General features: G+C 42.7%; 3 protein-coding genes across 6 annotated transcripts in view; 2 read left to right on the top strand and 1 right to left on the bottom strand.

Moving 5' to 3' along the window:
* LOC140734203 (transcriptional regulator Kaiso-like) overlaps positions 1–9,695 on the bottom strand; it is a 48,347-nt gene extending 38,652 nt beyond the window's left edge. For 3 of the 4 annotated variants that reach the window (XM_073057864.1, XM_073057865.1, XM_073057867.1), the window contains exon 1: positions 9,589–9,695. The gene's annotated coding sequence lies outside the window, so the exon portion shown is untranslated. The remainder of the gene's footprint in view (positions 1–9,588) is intronic. The other variant, XM_073057868.1, reaches the window with a different exon arrangement.
* Positions 9,696–10,590: 895 nt separating this feature from the next.
* Positions 10,591–20,623, top strand: part of nkap (NFKB activating protein) — a 35,137-nt gene continuing 25,104 nt past the window's right edge. The window contains exons 1-2 of the mRNA XM_073057862.1: positions 10,591–10,729; positions 16,994–17,401. Coding sequence (XP_072913963.1) covers positions 17,043–17,401 — 359 coding nt within the window. The 5' untranslated portion in view covers positions 10,591–10,729; positions 16,994–17,042. The remainder of the gene's footprint in view (positions 10,730–16,993; positions 17,402–20,623) is intronic.
* On the top strand, positions 19,053–19,567 carry LOC140734051 (large ribosomal subunit protein uL15-like). The gene has a single exon (XM_073057636.1). The coding sequence runs from the start codon at positions 19,092–19,094 to the stop codon at positions 19,536–19,538; it is 447 nt and encodes a 148-aa protein (XP_072913737.1). The 5' UTR covers positions 19,053–19,091; the 3' UTR covers positions 19,539–19,567.

Raw genomic sequence — 20,623 nt, 5'->3', positions numbered from 1 at the left:
AAGAATCCATGCCATTGTCTTCCTCTAACAGACCCAAGACAAGAAGTGGTGAATTATGTGTGCAACTCTTTCCTCTACAATGTTTCCATGGGGCTTGCCATTGTAGCAGTGGTGAGCTTCATATGATGGATGGAAACGGACTTCAATGGAGCCACCCTAGATTTTCCCATGATAGAAGCACTGTGCACCTGAGAGTGCTTGTTGTGCCATGATAGGTAGGTCACTGCTCCATAGCCTGCTTCGCTTGCGTCTGTGAAGTGGTGTAATGGTGCAGCAGAAGCTTCTCCAGAATTCAGGTGTTTCAAACACCTAACAACCTCAAAGTCTTCAACTGGCAGAGCTCTTCCAGCCAAGCCTTTTCTTACATAGATCTTGCAGGATCTTCTTAGCAGAGACTGAAGATTCCTAAAGGACCATAGATGGAATTAACTGCAGAGTTTTCCGCTGGTACTTCAACCTGATTCAGTATCTGCCATGATCACTGCTGGTCCCTTTCTGAATCTGGTTAGGACTCCAATCAGTGAGCTAGTATGAACAGGTCCCTGTAAAAGCTGAACATTAAGTGATATTCCCGGAAAAGTCACTCCACGATCAAACAACACAAAGATTCCCTTTTCTAGGATGGTAAATGCCGTGATGTGGAATATCCCAGACTCCCCCATCACTGTGTTCCAGATCCTCTGCTGGCACTTTTTTGGCATGACCTTTGGTGATGACATCCTTCAAGAAAACTGTGTAGTCAGTGTGAAATGACAAATCCTTCTTAAACCTCTTCCTTAGATTTAGAGTACGCTGTTCATAATCTTCCTATTATCTGGCATGTTAACCTCTTTCTTTCTCAAAGGTAAACTAATCTGGAAGTGGCCATCCACCAGTTTTGAGGAATTTGTAACCAGCTCCATGAACTTGTGGTCTTCTCACGACAAGCCAAACCTGAGATTCTGTTAACTGTCAGCTTTGGCTATGCACAGTTTCTTCCATCTCTATGGTCTCCTTTCAGTGGCCCATTCACAGTCCAACCCAACACTGTTCTAATTGCATAGCATCCATCGTTAACACTGCAAATCATCTGCAACAGCTCCAATGCTTCAGGCACATTTGTCCCTATCAACAGTTCAATTTCTGAATCAACATCTGGTAAGCAGACGTGTTTCAGGTGAGACTATCACTGGAAATCCCTGTCTTGGGACATTCCCTCTGTGGTCAAACATACCCTCTTGTGTATAGATGGTATGTAGTTCACATAAGTTTTAACCACTAATCCAGCCACTTCCAATCCTGAAACAATATAGCTTCTCATTATCTCCTATTGATCCATGGTACATAAGAGAATGTGTGTCCTTTTTTCCTGTGAGGTTGAGCTTGTTCATGAGGCTCACTGTGCAGAACACTGCTGTACTTCCTTGGTCTTGGAAAGCATAAGTAAACACTGTCTTGTTACCCTTCTTAGATTTCACTTGTATAGAACTATGGGTAGTTTAAAATCATGATCACCAGCCCTGTAAGGTCATTAGATACCAGGGCACTACTCACTGCTATGTCTGATTCTTTCACAGCTTGTTTTGATTCTGCACCCTTTTCGTTAAAGTGAATATGAAGTATGGAGGGATACTTGCTACTGCATATCTTGCATAACAGACACTTCCTACACTCTTTGCTGATTTGTCCTGTACACAAACAGCCAAAGCAGACACCATTTTTTCTATGGAGGCAATCTTCTCTCTATTAGCCCCTTTCTCCAGCTGAGGGCATGAATCCAATGTATGCTCACCCTCACAGAACAGACAAAACCTTTTGGCTGGCACGACCATTTCCTTTCCATTAGTTCCACGTTCAGTTTTAGCTTTACTTCTCACAGTGGCCACAGTAGTGGCAAAGCTGCTTCCTTTAGCATTAGAATGAAGTTGTGACTTAGCTTGTTCACACCTTTGCTTATTGCAGGTGATATAGTATCCTATATATTCCTAAACACCAGGTGTGTAGCACTCTTTACAGGTATTTGTCTTTCAATAGAACCAGCAATGTCAATGAAAGTAATCTTACGGTTGTGCCTTTATTGCAGTTCACAGGCCACCTTTCTCCAATTATCCCTAAGCATATGGGGCAATTTCTTTACAGCGATCAATATATTGGCAGGCATGTTTAGCTCACACATGTACTGCACTTCTTCCATGGCACTGCAACAGCCACTAAGAAAAAAGATTGTAGGCTTGAAGAGCTTTCACATCTTCAGGTTAGATTGGTACCCAAGAAGACGCTTTTTGCATATAGGCAGACGGAATTTTCTTTTTGTTACCAAAATGCTCCTGTAGTAAAGCATTAGCTTTTAGATATCCTTTTTTAGGGTCAACATGCCGGCAACTCTAGTGTAAACACAAAGTACACTGCAGATGCTGTGGTCAAATCAACACATACAAACAAGCTGGATGAACTCAGCTGTTGAAATGAGCAGTCAACGGATGCTGCCCGACCTGCTGAGTTCATCCAGCTTGTTTGTATTAGTTGATTCAACTCTAGTGTACTGTTCAAGGAAATAGAGGCAGTCTTTATAGCTGTCAGTCTTGCCTTCAACACTATTTTCAAAAGCCCTCATGAATGCATAATATTGCAATGGATCACCATCGAAGATTTGAATCTCTCTTTAGGGCAAAGATAAATTGTGTTGCTGTTATACCAATAAGCTTGTTATTTCATTTTGCTTCCTCATTTCAATATTATTCTGACTACTACCGTCTGAAACAAGATGTTTCCATGCTGTAAGTGGATGTCCCCATGAGCACTTTGAGCTGTTGGATATGACATAGCTTCAGAGTACCTTATTAGTGCAGGCTGAGAAAACACCCTGAACTACCCCGTGGGGGTTATGTTCATGTTTCACAGACACTTGAGGAACAAATAAATCCAACGTTGACATTGACGTGTTGTGTTTTCTCTGTGCCTTATCAATTTAGGAACTCACATCATACGACTGACCTGCTGAGCGTTTTTGGTACTTGCCACACTGGAAGCCCTTAGCACAGTAACTTTGGCCACCTGTGCGGCAATTTCTTCCTGCATCTTAAGCTGCTCCTTCATTTTCCGTTGCTGTTCCTTGTTCTCTTCCAGTTCATGTTCGTCCTTCAATAATTGCTGCCATGCGATTAATACAACCAAATCAGCCTCCATTTTAATACGTGCAGAGGAGTTATTAGATACAGAAGATGCTGCAGAACATCTGCAGCAGAACTTCAAGCCACTGACATTTGACAAACTGTCACTCAAGTCTATGTCATCTTGTGGGTTCTCTACTATATGCCTAGTCAAAGAAATGGCTTGGAATTTGAAAAGCATTGCCTGATGGAAGGAGAGACACATTAACTTGATGCAATAACATGACTTTCACTATAACATCTTTGGTTCAACCATTGCTTCACATCCCTTACGAATGCACTACAATAGTGATCAATGCTTGAAAAACATCAATTCTGTCTTTCCTGCTCGAGCTTGGGAAGTAATGAGATTAGCATGTGTTGTTGCTTAGCAACAACTTCACAGAGATCTTTCAGGACCTCAAGAGGAGATGGCACTTGTAAAGCAATTTCTTTAATTTCATAAGAACATTAATAGATGGCATCAAACCTTTAATTTTGTTCATATTTGTTTCATACTCCTTTTGAAGGCTTTCAATTAGATTAGCCTTAGCTTCAGCTTTAATTTCTCTTTTGCAAGCCTCAACTGCAGGATTGTTGGCACCAATTCCATGCTTCAAATCACTCATGCTACTTTCTCTAGTTGTATGGCTCACAATTAACTCTTTGTTCACCCACAGCACTGGTGATATTCAATTCGATAAATGCAGTCAACAAACAAGCTGTCCGTGCATGCACAGCACTACATATATGGAATTGATGGCAAGGTTTGCGGATAATACGAAGACAGGCAAAGAAGTAGGTAGTGCTGAGGTAGCAATACAATTGCAGCAATTTGTCTAATTGGAAGAATAGGCAAAAAAGAAGCAGATGCAATACAGTGTTGGGAAATGTAGGATAATGCATTTCGGTAAAAGGAACAACAGTGCAGACTGTTATCTAAATTGGGAGAAAATTCAAGCATCAGAGGTGCAAAGGGACTTAAGAGTCCTCGTGCAAGACTCCCAGATGGTTAATTTACAAGTTGAGTCTGTGGTAAAGAAGGCAAATGCAATGCTGGCATGCATTTCCAGGGGAACAGATTATGAAAGCAAGGAGATAATGCTCAGACTTTGTAAGACACTTATCAGGTCGTACTTAGAATATTACCAACAGTTTTGGGCCCCATATCTCAGAAAGCATGTGTTGTCACTGGAGAGAGTCCAGAGGAGGTTCACAAGGATGATTCTGGGAATGAAGGGGTTAACATATGAGGAGCAGTTGGCAGCTTTGGGCATGTACTCAATGGAATTTTGAAGAATGTGGGGGGGGGGGGGGATCTCATTGAAACCTACCAAATACAGCCATATAGGGTGGATGTGGAGAGGATGTTTCCTATGGTGGGGTATCCAGAACTAGAGGGCCAGTCTCAAAATTGAGAGGTGACTTTTGGCAACAGAGATAAGGAGGATTTTTTTTTTACCCAGAGAACAGTGAATCTGTGGAATGGTCTGCAACAGACTGCAGTGGAGGCCAAGTCCGTGGGTATATTGAAAGGGGAAGTTGATAATAGTTTCCTGACTGGGCAGGGCGTTGAAGGAAAAAGTGAGAAGGCTATATGTTGTATGGGGTTGAGTCGGATCTGGGATCAGCCATGATGAAATGGTGGAGCAGACTTGATAGGCTGAATGGCCTAATTCTGCTCCTATGTCTTATGGTCTTAAAGCAAACCAACCAAACAGCCCTCAATTCAAACACCGGCAACCAGAATATTTCAGCACTTTAATAAAATAAAGCAACAAACTGTTATGTGGCCGGCAACAATGAATATAGAATTGAGTCAGGTTTTATAAACAAACATAAACATTTATTAAATTCTGCTCAACAAAAGTGAAAAGTAAACAAACGACTAACAACTGGAAATTAACTGCTATACAGCAACTTAACAAACAGCCAAACTCTGGAATAGTTCTTAAAGCGGTAAATTCGAACACAGTCTTAAAGTGGTAAATTCAAAAGTCCAAGTGATTTATACAGTCAGTAAGGAGAGACTTTACTGCAACAACAATTTCTCCGAAGAAAATGACGAATCTGCGTATCACAGTCGAGAGATGCCTTGTCCAAAGGATTCACGATGAGGGAAGTAAAACGGCTTAAAGGAACTGACCATTTGCTGCTGAAAGGTGAACACTGCACAAACCTTCCTGACCTTGCAGGGGTTATCTCAGATGCAGGTCTCTATCCTTCAGCAAAGATTCAATAAGGTCGATCCTTTATAAAACTGCCGAACGACACCAACTTTACTCAATCCTTCGGGTACTTGCAACCTCAGTACTTCGGTAAAGTCTTCACTCTCCAACTAGACTGTAAAGGTAAATCAAAGATGGGACAAAACAGAACCAGCAGCGACTGGCGAAACTGCCGGCACAACAGCTTTTGCCCCTTACAATAGAAAGTAAAAACTCCACTTTAAAAACAAAACTGCGTCAGGAGACGAATACGCAGCAAAACTAACTAACAAACTAACCTGCATCACAACAGGGGTTTCCCCTTATATACCTGTTGGAACAGTACATCATATGACCACACACCAGTGGGAAAATTACATCATGTGACCTCACACTGGCAGGAAAATTACATCACCCCACCACCACAAGACAATTACATCATGCTCACAAGATACTCAATTACATCATGGTCATAAGACAGTCACAAGATACCCACGGGTTATGTAACAATGCTCTCAGGCAATTCAGCAACAGTTCCCAATGGACGGCCAGCGTTGACCATCCAAAACAGTGTTCAAACCACAAATGCACAGCATGAATCAACAAAAGGGAGCTTACCTGCAGCAAGCTGTCCCAGTTTCCTCAAGAGGATCGAGGCAATCCTTTGCCATAAACTGGTGTTTCTTTAGTATTACTATTTTTTTTTGTTGACAAAACGTAGCAGTTACTTGAAAACAAACCAAAACCGCAGAGAGACTAAGCCAGGCTACTCGGCACTGTAAGATGCCCTTCCAAATACAGTAACAAATTCTCAGATTCGAAAAAGGTTCGACCCTTTATTAAAAAGGCAGCAAAAAAGGACAATCTTGCACTGATTAAAAAGCTAACGAAACCAAATCAGCGATACAACAATCTTAGCATTCCAATAACATCCCAATTTGCACAACTAGGCGAATAGCGATACTAAACTAGTGGTCAACAAAAAAGTCACCCCTTGCCTTACCCCCTTTCAACTAGACTAAACAGCTAACTAAACATGAATAGGTAACTATACTTATTTGCTTCTACCGCACCCCAACCCAGGTGACAGATTACCATAATAAACGTGCCACAAAATACGACAGAAAGTAGATTAAGTGGCTCCAACGGACAGAAAACAGATACAGGTCATGGCTCCAATGGATAGAAAATAGATACGTGGGTACCTCACAGCACAATCCTTGCTGATTTGATTTGATACAACAACTCATTTCACTGTACGTTTTGATGTATATGTGACAACTTTTTCACCCACAGAGTGTTGGATATGTGGAATGCTCTGCCCCGGAAGGCAGTGGAGGCCAAGTCTCTGGATGCATTCAAGAGAGAGTTAGATAGAGCTCTTATAGATAGCGGGGTCAAGGGATATGGAGAGCAGGAACGGGGTACTGATTGTGTATGATCAGCCATGATCACAGTGAATGGCGGTGCTAGCTAGTAGGGCCGAATGGCCTACTCCTGCACCTGCTGTCTATTGACAAATAAGCTAATTTTAAAAATTATTCCCTTTCTCCTACCAGAAGGAATTACAAAAACAGCAAATTTCAAAGAAATACATCTTTCCTATGAACTATTGTAAGCCTATTATCCTGGATTCATACAAGTGATTAGAGAAAGCATATAACTGCTTTATAGCTGTAATTGTAATCTGCTTTTTCTCAAGTGATTAACAACAATTACTGAGTGCTGACCAACCTTCTAATCTGACAGCCTTCAAACTGATCCCAATCTGAAATGTTAACTCTGCTTCTCTTTGCAAAGAAGCTGCCTGACCTGCTGAGCACTTTAGTCATTTTCAGTTCTGTTTCAGATTTCTAGCATCCGCAGTTGTTCGATTTGCATTTTCAATGGGAGCCAGCAGAAACTGTAACCCCCTCCCCAGATGGACAGACTTACTAAACTGATTTCCCCTCCTCAGCCAAAATCATAATTACAGTACTCCAGCCAGTGCTGTAGCAAAAAATGGGCTCCTCAGCAAAGAACTTGGAATCAATCATGGCCTTTCTTTCAGATTTTCCACACCCTATTTAAAAGAAAAAGTTGCCTTCCTAAATGATATAGGTTAAGAGCACTGCATAATGGACTTCCTCATTGAAAGTAACTACTCAAAGCAAACTATTAGTTATCATTTAATATTGAATGTTGAATGGCATCGATAGATTGGATGTGGAGAGGATGGTTCCCATGGTGGAGCAGTCCAGAGGACACAGCCTCAGAATAGAGGGGCATCCTTTTTAGAATGGAGATGAGGAGGAAATTTTTTAGCCAGAGAGTGGAGTTCCTTGCCACAGATGACTGCAGAGGCCAAGTCACTGGGTATATTTAAGGCAGAGGTTGATAGATTCTTGATTAGTCAAGTCACAAAGGGATATGGGGAGAAAGAAGGCAGGAGATATAACGAAATGATGGAACAGACTTGATGGCCCAAATGGCCTAATTTTGGGCTCCTATATCTTAGGGCCTTGGTCTAATATTTTTTACACTTGTTCTCAATGTAAACTACTGAGATTTGATTTTACTTCCCTTAACACAGAAAAACTTCACAAGATGAAAAATGAAGTAAAACACAAATTGATGTTTTGGACAGAAAAAAAATTTAAGTGGATATTTTGGGTAAATCTCAAAATCAAAAAAAAAGACTTGCAAAAAAAGAATGTTGGAAGAATGGGGAAGAGCACTAAGCTATTAGGGTTCAGATATGCTAAATACTAAAAAATGGGCATAATGAAGAACAAGTTTTTAAATTCTAAAATTCAAGGAGAAAGATGAGACTATCAAATCACCTGAGTGGTACTTTGAAAAAGCATCAGTGAATCAAATGTTAAACCAAAGCTAATGAACAAAGTACTTGCTGAGTTTAATGGCAAATTGGTCATGTAATTGGACTTACATATTGCATGAACTGAGAAGACAATATTCACAATTCTCCATGAAGTGTCTAATTTGGTTCTGCATAATAAAATAATTAAAGGAGTACTCAGCCCTACTATGATTTATGCTTTGTTGAGGTTGGACTAGCAGATTCCTGCCCCCTCCAATCTATTTACCCAAGAATGAACATAATTTGCAAACTAGCTTATCAATTACTCCATTTACCCAATTAATGACGGATCTATGCACACAAACCAAAATTACATCCCATGCCTCGACTCCCTCCTGCATATGGCAATTGCTCCAGAGAATTCCATTATCTAGCATAGGCTACTTTTAGGATGGAGACATGTTCAGGGGGATTCGGATGGTCAGCTGAAAGTTACTGTTGAGTGTATGGTTTATGTGAAAGTAGCACTGTAGTTAATTAAGATAAAAATGGCTTTTCTTGTCCCCATTGTCTTTCCAATACCAGTAATCTCACGCCAGTCTTCTTGTGCCAACCCTATATATAGTTGAACACAAAACGTGTTCTGATTTAAGTGATTTCACTTAAAATTACGTTTTTAAATATCCATGTTGGTACACTTTACTGAAAAGTTTTATTTAGAAAACAACATCTAAATTCTGCAGCAAACAATACCCAGATTTGGGATTTTGTTAATACAGCAGGGACACTTTTGGCATACATGAAGTATTAAAATGTGATATATATGGTTATAAAATAAGCATCTGAAGAGGATGTTTCTCCAAGGAGGTGTGTCAAAGTGTTTTGAAACAATTTGCAAAGGAAGATAATGAAAAACTGTAAAATATTTGGAAGAATCCTAAAGTCACTGCCAGTATTTAAAGACAACACCTCCCAAAACAGGGAAAGGCCTAAAGGCTTGTAAATGATTTACTGATTTGTAAAACATTACAGAAAGAGGAGATTGTGACTGCATATTTTAAACCTTTTACTGGACTTCCCTCTAGTGCCGACTGCATGGGGGGGGGGGGGGGAGAGAGCACAGATAAAGCTGCAGCCCTGACAGGAAACTACCCCTCCCCCACATACCAAATACCTGAAATCCATGCTGATATCAAACATCAAGAGGCAGATAGTGACAATACTGACAGGTTTTTTCTCTTCCTGGTTCAGTAGAGGTGGCAGCGCGGCGCCCATCTTCCACCAACGCCACTTTTATCACACCCCCCTCCTGCGCCTCGGCTCGGGTTTCCGAAACTCATTTCCATTGAGACAGAAGCAGGCAGGAAGTTGCGGATGATTTAATTTATTATTTTCTCTCGATCTCTTCTCTCTCTTCCCCGCCCTCCCCTTTCTCCTCTATGACTGTACTTACGGTTCCTCTCGGGCCTTGACAAGCAAGCAGAAGAAAGGAAAAAGAAGAAAGGGCCCGTGCTCGCCGGCCGCGCCGCGCTGCCCCGCCGCCGCCACCAACGCGCTCCGCGCCTGCTGGGGGCGCTGGCGAGCAGCCGCCAACGCGCTCCGTTCCTGTGGGGGGCACTGGCGAGCACCGGCCGCCGCGCTCCGCGCCTGCAGGGGGCGCTGGCGAACCACTTCATAGTCAAATAGAGCACAAGCGCAACTGTGCTTGAAGGAGCCCAGGGATGTTACACTGAAAGCTACGTGCTTGTTGTGGTAATACTGTTCTGCAGGGCTGCACTTTAAGCTAAATGCCACAATAATGTGTATCGAATGCAACGAGAAACTATGCATGTTGTGTGCACTTTGGGCTATGTGGTACATGGAATGTGTAAGGAACAAACAACCTGCTGGAGACATTCGGAGATACAGGAAAGACTGCAGATGGTAGAAATCTGGAGCAACACACAGAGGCGCTGGAGGAACTCAGCGCGTCAGCCTACATCTGTGGAAGAAAATGGTTATCGCTGCATATTCCAACATCTTCAGTCTCTTGTGTCTCCAAGACTGTAGTTAAAACAAATTGTTGGAGGAACTCAGCGATTGAACGGCAGCTGTGGAGGGAAACGGATAGCCGACATTTCGAGTCAAGACCCTGCATAAGATCCATCGTTTTGACCCAGCAGTATAATTGATTTTTAAACTCCCCTCTGAAAGTAACCATGCAAACCAACAAATTCAAGGGGTAACAATTAAAATGTCCCGTCCTGTATAGTTTTTCATAAACTCTGTTGTATTTCTTCATTTTCCCTTAAATGTTCGCAAGATAACTGAATCTCGACGTTGGATTTGGTTACTATACGTAATTTGATAATATATTTACATTGGCTCTGATTGTCAACTCCATCCAACGCAACAGCTCCTTGACTCACTGCGCACGCGCCTTCCTGCGCGTCGGCGAATCAGGGGCGGCGGGGAGCGGGGCCAATGAGGATAGAGGGTGACATCCGGGTAACCGCGTTTCCGACCTGTGACCTGCCAGGCGTTTGTTGTGGTCGTCTGTCCGAGTTTGCGCTGGATGAGTGTCGGCCGGAACGTCGAGTACAGGGAGGACGCGGGTTAGTCTCTACTCACCTCCCTCTCGGGAGGCATTAACGCGGCGAGCCGAAGGGGGGAGGGGGAGAGGGAGAGGAAAACGATTTTGGTGGTGTTGGGGGATCCTGAGGGGCAGTGGGAGTAGGTGGTCGGAGGGGGAGATACCGGGGGTGAGGGAGGCAGTTGGTAATAACCAGGGGTGGTAATGGGGATAATCTTGCACTACCTATAAATGCTCCCAATGGCGTGCGTCTCAAATAGCCTTGACAAACATGTCCAGCTCCCGGCCTTCACGTGTAGTTTAGCTATCAGGCCCGGCAGAACTGTTTCTAGGCAGGAGAGGGGCAGGTTTCTTGCGCCTTAAAACCAGTTGCTTTGGGTAGATCGTTCTTCAGCCGTGGTTGGCAGCTCACCTCGGTGAAGGAAGACTCTTATCTCATACCTCCACTGCCTTACAACTGTACCCACTCATGAGGAAGGCATCTGGAGTAAACCCCGAAAAAATCCGGAACTGGAGTCCCTAAAGGCAGCCCTACATTGAGTTCAATGCGGACGGGAAACTCCTGCGATGCTGTTGGTGCCAAGCTGTATAAATTGGTTTCTGTCTATCCTTTGGAATCATCAGCTGTGTGGAGAGGGGGGGGGGTGTTGTATGGGCACCAGTTTGCTCTTCATATCTACGGCCCTGGCTTGTCTATCATGTGGACAGCTAGGACGCCATATCCATGGTCGACCCCGACTAACTGTGGGGAAAACCGGGTGGGGGTGGGGGGACTGTCAACAGAGTGAGGTGCGGCCAGGTAGGTGGGCAGTGCAGGAGATCCTGAGTAGTGGTGATGGCCTGAGGTGAGATGGTCAGTCGGGAGATGGAGGTGGAAAGGGACATGGGAATCGTACACTAGGACTCCATTAAGATTATCTTGTGGGTTGAAGCTGTAGTAAGGAAGGGCAATGCAAAGTAAGCATTCATGTTGAGGGGACTGGGATACAAAAGCGAAGATGTGATCTTGAGCCTTATAAGGCATTGGTCAGACTGCACTTGAAGTATTGTGAATAGTTTGGACTCCTAATCTAAGAAGGGGAGTGCTGGTCCTGCTGAAGGATCTTGGCCAGAGGTGTCAACTGTACTCTTTTTCCATAGATCTTGCCTGGCCTGCTGAGTTCCATCAGTATTTTGTGTGTGTTGCTTGGATTTCCAGCATCTGCAGACTTTCTCTTGTAAGTGCTGGTATTGGAGAGTTTTAGAAGAATGGGGGGGGGGGGGCGGAGGTGTCTCATTGAAAGCAACTGAATACTGAAAGACCTAGCTAGAGTGGCTGAGGAAGATATTCCAATAGTAGGGGAGTCTAGGACCAGAGAGTGCAGCCTCAGAATAGAAGGACATTGCTTTAGAACAGAGATAAGCAGGAATTTCTTTCACCAGAGTGTGGTGTATCTGTGGAATTCATTGCCACATACAGCTGTGGAGGCCAAGTCATTGATCATAAGACATAGATGCAGAATTAGGCCACTCAGTCCATCGAGTCTGTTCTGCTGTTCTATCATAGCTGATTTATATCCCTCTCAGCCCTATTCTCCTGCCTTCTCCCATAAACTTTGATGCCCTAACTGAACAAGAATGTATCAACCTTCTCTTTAAAGATACACAGTGACTTGGCCTCCACAGCCATTCACGGCAATGTATTCCACAGATTCACCCTCTGGCTAAAGAAATTCCTTATCATCTCTGTTCTAAATGGGCATCCCTCTATTCTGCAGCTGTGCCCTGTGGTCGTAGACACACCCACTATAGGAAACATCCTCTCCACATCCACTCTATCCAGGCCTTTCAATATTTGATAGGTTTCACTGAGATCCTCCCTCATTCTTCTAAAACTCCAGCTAGTACAGACCTAGAAGTATCAAATGGTCCTCATATGTTAACCCTTTCATTCGCAGAACCATTCTTGTGAATCTCCTCTGGATCTCCAGCTCCAGCACATCATTTCTTAGATAAAGGGCCCAAAACTGTGCACAATACCCAAAGTGCAGTCTGATCAATGTTTTATAAAGCCTCAGGTTTACATCCTTTCTCTTATGTTCCTGTCCTCTTGAAATGAATGCTGACATTGCGTTCGCCTTCCTTCCCACCCACTCAACCTGCAAGTTAAACTTTAGAGAACTCTACACAAGGACTCCCAAGTCCCTTTGCACCTCTAATTTTTTAATTTTCTCCCTGTTCAGAAAATAGTCTGCGCCTTTATTTCTACCAAAGTGCATGACCATTCACTTCCCTACACTATACTCCATCTGCCACTTTGCTTATTCTAATCTGTCCAAGTCCTTCTGTAGACTCCCTGCTTCCTAGGCATTGCAGGGGGTGAATACCCCCTCCATCTCTCTTTATGTCATCTGCAAACTTGACCACAAAGCCATCAATTTAGTCATCTAAATCGTTAACATGTAACGTGAAAGGAAACAGTCCCAATACAGACTCTCACTCTCTGCCTCCTGCCAATCAGCCAATTTTCTATCCATACTAGTATTTTTCCTCAAATTCATCTTGTGTTAAAGAGCCTCATGTGCGGTTCCTTGTCATACACCATACACTATATTTCATCTGCCTCTACTTTGCCTATTCTCCTTGTCCAAGTCCTTCTGCAGGCTCCCTGCATCCTCAACACTACATGCCCCTCCAACTATTTTCATATCATCTGCAAACCTGACCACAAAGCCATTAGTTCTGTCATCCAAATCATTGACATATACTGTAAAAAGTTGTCCCAGTAAAGACCCTCTTTATTCCCACTCTTTGCCTCCTGCAGTCAGCCAATCTTCTCTCCATATTAGTATCTTTCTTATAATACCATGGGCTCTTGTTAAGCAGCCTCATGTGCGACACCTTATAAAGGACCTTCTGAAAATCCAAGTAAACATCAGTCTCTGACGCTCCTTTCTCTATCTGTTAGTTCCTCAAAGAATCCCAACAGATTTGTCAGGCAAGATTTCCCTTTAAGAAAGCCATGCTGATTTTGGCCTACATTATCACATGCCTCCAAGTCCCCTGAAACCTTATCCTTAATAATGTGGACTCCGACATCTTCCAACCCTGAAGTCAGGCTAATTGGCCTATAATTTCCTTTCTTCTGCCTCCGTCCCTTAAAGAGTGCAATTTTCCAGTTCTCCAGAAGCATTCTGAAAAGATCATTACTAATGCCTCCACAGTCTCTTCAGCCACCTCTTTCAGAACCATCTGGTCCAGGTGGCTCATTTACCTTCAGACATTTCAGTTTCCCAAGCATGTTCTCTGTCATGATAGCATCTACACTCATGTCTGCCCCGCTAGCACTTGAATTTCTGGCATACTACCACGGTGAAATCTGACATAAAATACTTAGTAACTTCATCCGCCATTTCTTTGACCCCCATTACTTCTCTAACATAATGTTCCAGCAGTCCAATGTTCACTCTCACCTCACTTTTCTTCTTTTATACTGTATATCTGGGAAAAAAAAACACTTTTGGTATCGTATTTGATATTTTTGGCTAGCTTACCTTCACATTTCATCCTTTCTCATGATTTTTTTTAGGGGTCTTCTGTTGTTTTATAAAAGCTTCCCAGTCCTCTAACTTCCTTCTAATGTTTGTTATATCACAAGCCCTCTCTTTTGTTTTTATGCTGTCTTTGATATTCTTTGTTTCTTTGCCATGGTTGCCTCATCCTCCCTTTAGTACACTACTTCATTTTTGGGATGTATCTATCCTATTCCTTCCGAATTGGCCCCAGAAAATCTAGCCATGCTGTTTTGCCATCATTCCTGCTAGTGTCCCTTTCCAATCAACTTTGGCCAGCTCCCCTCTCATGCCTTTCTAATTTGTTTTACTTCACTCTAATACTGATACATCTGAATTTATCTTTTCCCTAATAAACCGCAAGGTATTCGATCACTACCTCCTTTACCTTAAGTTCACTAATCAAATCTGGTCAATTACACAACACCCAATCCAGAATAGCCTTTCCCCTAGTGGGCTCAACCACATGATGCTCTTTAAAAAAAAAATCTCATAGGCATTGCACAAAATCTCTTTCTTGGGATCTACACCAACCTGATTTTCCCATGGATATTGAAACCACCCCCCCCCCCCCCCATGACAAATGTAACATTGCCCTTTTTTACATGCATTTTCTTTCTCCTGTTTTAATATCCCATATCCCGGCCACTTTTGGGGGCCTGTGTATAACTCCCATCAGGGCTTTTTTACCTTTGCAGTTTCTTAACTCTACCCACAAGGATTCTACATCTTCTGATCCAATGTCACCTCTTTCTAAGGATTTGATTTCATTTTTTTTAACCAGTAGACCCTCCCCACCCCTCTACCTACCTGTCAGTCCTTTCAATGCACGGTGTACCCTTGGATGTTAAGCTCCTAACTTTCAGCCACGACTCGGTGATGCCTACAGCGTCATATGTGCCAATATCTAACTGCACTACCTTATGCTTTATATTGGCTATATTTAAAGTAGAGCTTGGTAGGCTCTTGATTAGTAAGGTTGTCAAAAGTTTATGCGGGAAAGGAAGGAAAATGGAATGAGAGGAATAATAAATCAGCCATGGTCAGCGGGCAGGGCAGGCTCAATGGGCCAAATGGTCTGATTCTGTTGCTTTGTCTTATAGGAGGCAAGCAGATGGTGAGGGTGACTCCAGGAATTGGGTGGTTGAGTGGTGGGAAAGTCAGTGAGGGGAGGTGCTGGAGAGAAACCAGTGGGGGGGGGGGGGATGTTAAGTGCTTGATGTGCTAGATTCTGAGTGCATGTATGCAGTGGGGGTTCCTGAGGGAAGGTGGTTGGAGTAAGGAGTCCAGAGACATGTATCACTTCAAGTTCTTCTGCGTAGGTCATCATGTAGCAGTTCACTCCTCCCTGGTTCTCCAAATTCTTCCTTCCTTGAGCCAAAAAAAACCAAATGGGAGTAACTCAATGGATCTAGCTGCATCTGTGTGGGGGGGAGAAGAGAAATTAGTCTTGGGAATTAGTAACGAGGTACAGTGCTTGTCTTGAATTCAGATCAATTTTTGAGGTGGTACAGGTTAGGACAATAACAGAACACAATAAAGTGCAACTGCTACAAAGAAAGTGTGGTGCAGTTAGACATTAAGATGCAAGATCATAATGAGGTAGGTTGTGAAGTCAAGAGTTTATCTTGTACTAGGGAACCATTCAGTTCTCTTATAACTAGTTATTCTATTAATAACCTGGATTATTATAAATAAAACTCAAGTTATGTATACAGCACTGTGCAAAAGTCTTAGGCACATATGTATATAGCTGGGGTGGCTTTTACACAGTACTGTAGTAATTTTATGTATTGCACTGTACTGCTACCACAAAAAAATCAAATTTAATGACATTTTTGAGCGATGATAGACCTGATTCTGAGTCTCTATTGTGAACTGAGAGTAGGAAGGGGGCAGGGAGAGCGGAATCAATGTTGGGAAAAGGAGAAGGGAGGGAGTGGAAAGCACCAGAGGAGCATTCTGTAATGATTAATGAACCAATTGTCTGGTGTCAAATGGCCTTGCTTGGTGTCTCAGGACTGGGTGTGTCTACTCCCACGCCACTCCCCGCCTATCCCACACCCCTCCCGCAGCACTTCACACTCGCCATTCCCAACATCCTTTGCTCCCTCCAGATTTACAAACTCGCTCTCCACTCCACGTTGACAAACACAGTACTGTGCAAAAGTCTGAGGCACCATATCTCTCTGACGGTGGTGTCTGAAAAGAGGATGCTGTCCAAGTTGCACGCCATCTTGGACAATGACTCCCATCCACTCCGTAATGTACTGGTTAGGCAATTCAGCCAGAGACTCATTCCACCGAGATGCAACACTGAGCGTCTTAGGAAGTCATTCCTGCCTGTGGCCATCAAACTTTACAACTCCTCCCTCGGAGTGTCAGACACCCTGAGGCAATAGGCTGGTCCTGGACTTATTTCCACTTGGCATGATTAACTTATTATTTAATTATTAATGGTTTTATATTGCTATATTTCTACACTATTCGTGGTTGGTGCGACTGTAACGAAACCCAATTTCCCTCGGGACCAATAAAGTATGTCTGTCTGTCTATATTTATGTGCCGAAGACCTTTGCACAGTGTCCTATATGCTTAAGGCTTTCCTGAATAATCCAAGTAAATACATTAATAGGAAAATGGCTATAGTCTATTAGTTTATCAGGTCAAAAACAATCCAAATCCTATCTGGAAATTTTCTTAATATTTTACACTAGTAATATTTTGTTTTACAGATAATATTGAATATAAATGAGCAACGTTATTTAAACCTGATGGTCAGCAATGCCTCCTGTGCGTCGGTCAAGGAGCGGCAGTCCAGACTCTTCCTTCGTTCCTAAGAGAAGGCGGCACAGCAGCAGCAATGACAGTAGGTCCTGCAGCCCTCCGGTCAAAAGTAGCAGTCGTCATTTGGGACTCAGGAAATCTCCATCGGTTGACCAGAAGCTGAGAAAGTCCAGGTCAAGGTCGAGAGAAAGATCTAGTGCACACAAGCATGAAAATGGTGTACATCATTCAAGGTCAAGATCCAGAGATGGGAATTCTCGTTTCTATCACGGCCATTACAATAAGCTTTATATGGCACATTATGGAAAAGAGCAAGAAGATTTACTCCAACAAAGACATGATGCCTTTATTGCCAGGTCAGGCAAGTTATAAATATTTAATGCCACAATGTGTAGATTTGCCTAGAAAATGTCATTAGTAGCCTTCTCTGTCCCCAAGTATGTTATCTATCTAAAAATAGAGACCCATTCTAAATCTGTCCTCCTAAGAGTTTCCTTTTACCATTTGTTCTTGAAAAGAATGAAAGATAACTTTGAAAGTGCAATTTAAAAGCAATACAAGGAGAAGGGGACCTGAGCATTCCTCACTTCTCAGAGCGTGAATTTGCTGATAAATACAGCACGCTTATCCTTCCTGAATTGTAGTTAAGTTGCTAGGTAGTTGAGAATTAATTGCCTTGGGCATAGAGTCATAAATGGTCAGGAAATTTCTCAAGCTACCATTGTAGAATTCAGATTCTTGCCTGTAGATTGCTATTCCAGACCTAGATGAGCAGCTTGTGTATCCTATTCAGAGAGCTGATGGGGCATTTGTCATTATGTTTTGTCCAAAATTGGTATTTGGAATTTTTATATTTTATTTAGAGATGCAGCATGGAATAGGGCCTTATGGTCCTTTAAGCTGCACCACCAGCAACTCCCAATTTAACCTTAGCCTAATAAATAATCATTTATGATGACCAATTAACTTACTAATATGTCTTTGGACTATGGTGGGAAACAGGAGCACCCAGAGGAAACCCACACTCCACGGGGAAGATGTACCAACTCCTTACAGAGGATGCTGGAATTGAACTCCAAACCTCGATGTGCCAAGCTGTAATAGCATGGTGCTAACCACTACAATACCATGGTGCAAAATGTAGTGTTGGAGCAGCAGCCCGGATGTATATGTTCAAGCCTCGGCAGTGAGGCTTAAACTCAAAATCTATCCTGAGTGCAGCAATTAAAAAATTGGATTCCTTATTAAATCCTGGAAGTTTTATCAAACTTAAATAAAACACTAGTTCAGTCCCATGTGGTCTAGTCTAATGCTGGAAACCTGAATTCTGCTTTAAAGAGAATAGGAAGGAATTTACTGACTAGCTCCACAGCGTGGAATATTCTCTGGAAATGATCAGGTTGTTCCCCTTTGTGCAGATGAAGCTGAAAGGAGCCTTAACAGCAACGTTTGAGATCATGAATTATTCAGATAGAAGGAATCCTTGATTGTCGAAGAGTGAATGTTAGGAGCAGAGGACACCGGTTGAAATGATTCACAAGAGAGCGTGGATTGCTGCAGAGAATACTTCCATTGTATGAATAAATATGATTTTGAATTTAGTGACTGGACCATACAGATCCTGCAGGGAATTACATTGAAACAAATTGCGGGAATGTAGGGAAAGCATGAAGTGATGACATGGAAGCTGTTGGTTTCATCATTCACAAAGTTTTACATGGTGCTGTTGAAATGTGTGAACAGTTGCATTTGTATAGTTATTGTGTAGCTCTTTTGCTTTTCATGCTGCTCCATACTCAGGTTCTCATGAAAGGAACAAATTTCACCAATTTTAGATCATCCTAAGTACATGAAATTTAGCTTTTCACATCTTCATCAAAACATACTGTCAGATCAACGAGGATTGTGCTGAGAGCAGCTTGCAAGTATCACCATGCTTCTGGCACCAACACAGCATGTCCAGAACTTACTAACCCCACCACTGGCTGCACAACTTTGGAATGTGGGTGAAAGTCATAGGGAGGCCTCTTTACATCATCAGCCAAGATGCCAACTAGGTTTAGGAAAACCAGGAAGCTGCAAGGGCATGTTAGCCACGGTCATGGCCGTATTGGCAAACACAGGAAGCATCCTGGAGGCCGAGGCAATGCTGGTGGAATGCATCACCACAGAATCAACTTTGATAAATATCACCCCGGTTACTTTGGGAAAGTTGGTATGAGACATTACCATTTAAAGAAAAACCAGTTATTCTGTCCTCCCATAAATCTGGATAAGTTGTGGACACTGGTCAGTGAACAAACCAGATTAAACTATGCTAAGAAGCCTGAAGGAACAGCACCTGTTATTGATGTTGTTCATGCAGGTTACTATAAAGTTTTGGGCAAAGGAAGACTTCCAAAACAGCTGGTCATTGTCAAGGCTAAGTTCTTCAGCAGGAAAGCTGAAGAGAAAATCAAAGAAGTTGGAGGAGCTTGTGTATTAATGGCATAAACTTCAACTGGATGCAAGAATTAAAGAAACTCACTTTTAATTGAGGTCTCTACTCTTAATTTTCCATGTGCAGTGGGAGAGCTTATTTCTTCCTCTTGTGACCAAACTTCTTGAGGCAATAAGCGGGCCTTCATGTGGTCTCAAATATTGAGTAAATAACAAGCACATTTATTTTCTATAAAGAATGTAATAATTATCTTGGGCTGGATAAATTAAAGCATTAAAGTGTTGCCAAGCTTTAAAAACAAGAAAGTCACAGGGAGAAAATATAAACCTCTTACAGATGGCAACAGGATCGAACCTGGATAGGTGATTGCTGGTGCTGTAACGCAATTGTCCTAACCACTATGGTATGTTGCCACCCCATTCTGGATAGAATAAATTACTTGAATGCCTCTGAAATTCCCCCCCCCCCCCCCACCCCATTGACCGGAATGTCTTTTTTATTGATGTTCATTTGTCTATTTGATGGTATTCCACTGGTTTTCCATAAGACATAGGAGCTGAATTAAGCCATTTGACCCATTGAATCTGCTCCACCATTCCCCTCCTTGGCCCCACTCTTCGGTCTTCTCTCCATAACCTTTGATGCCCTGTGGAATCAAGAACCCTATCAAGCTCTGCCTTAAATACACCCAGTGACCCGGCCTCCACAGCTGCCTGTGGTAATAAATTCCACAAATTCACCACCCTCTGGCTAAAGAAATTTCTCTGCATCTCTGTTTTAAATGGATACCCCTGTATCCTGAGGCTGTGCCCTCTTGTCCTAGTCTCTCCCACCATGGGAAACATCCTTTCCACATCTACTCTGTCTAGACCTTTCAGTATTCAAGTTTTCAATGAGATTCCCTCCCCTCCCCCCATCTTTCTAAATTCCAGCAAGTACAAATCCAGAGCCATTAAATGTTCCTCGTATGATAACCTTTTCATTCATGGAATTGTCCTTGTAAACCTCCTCTGAACCCTTTCCAATGCCAGCACATCTTTTCTTAGATAAGGAGCCCAAGGTTTTCCCTATCACTGTTTTCCACAGTGATTGGCAGAAGAAAGCTGTTATCCTTCACTCTGACAGCAATGCCACTCAT

Source organism: Hemitrygon akajei, chromosome 10, assembly GCF_048418815.1.
Source record: "Hemitrygon akajei chromosome 10, sHemAka1.3, whole genome shotgun sequence".
Taxonomy (NCBI): domain Eukaryota; kingdom Metazoa; phylum Chordata; class Chondrichthyes; order Myliobatiformes; family Dasyatidae; genus Hemitrygon; species Hemitrygon akajei.
The sequence above is the reverse complement of the archived record's forward strand: the minus strand, read 5'-3'. Positions and strand labels throughout refer to the sequence as shown.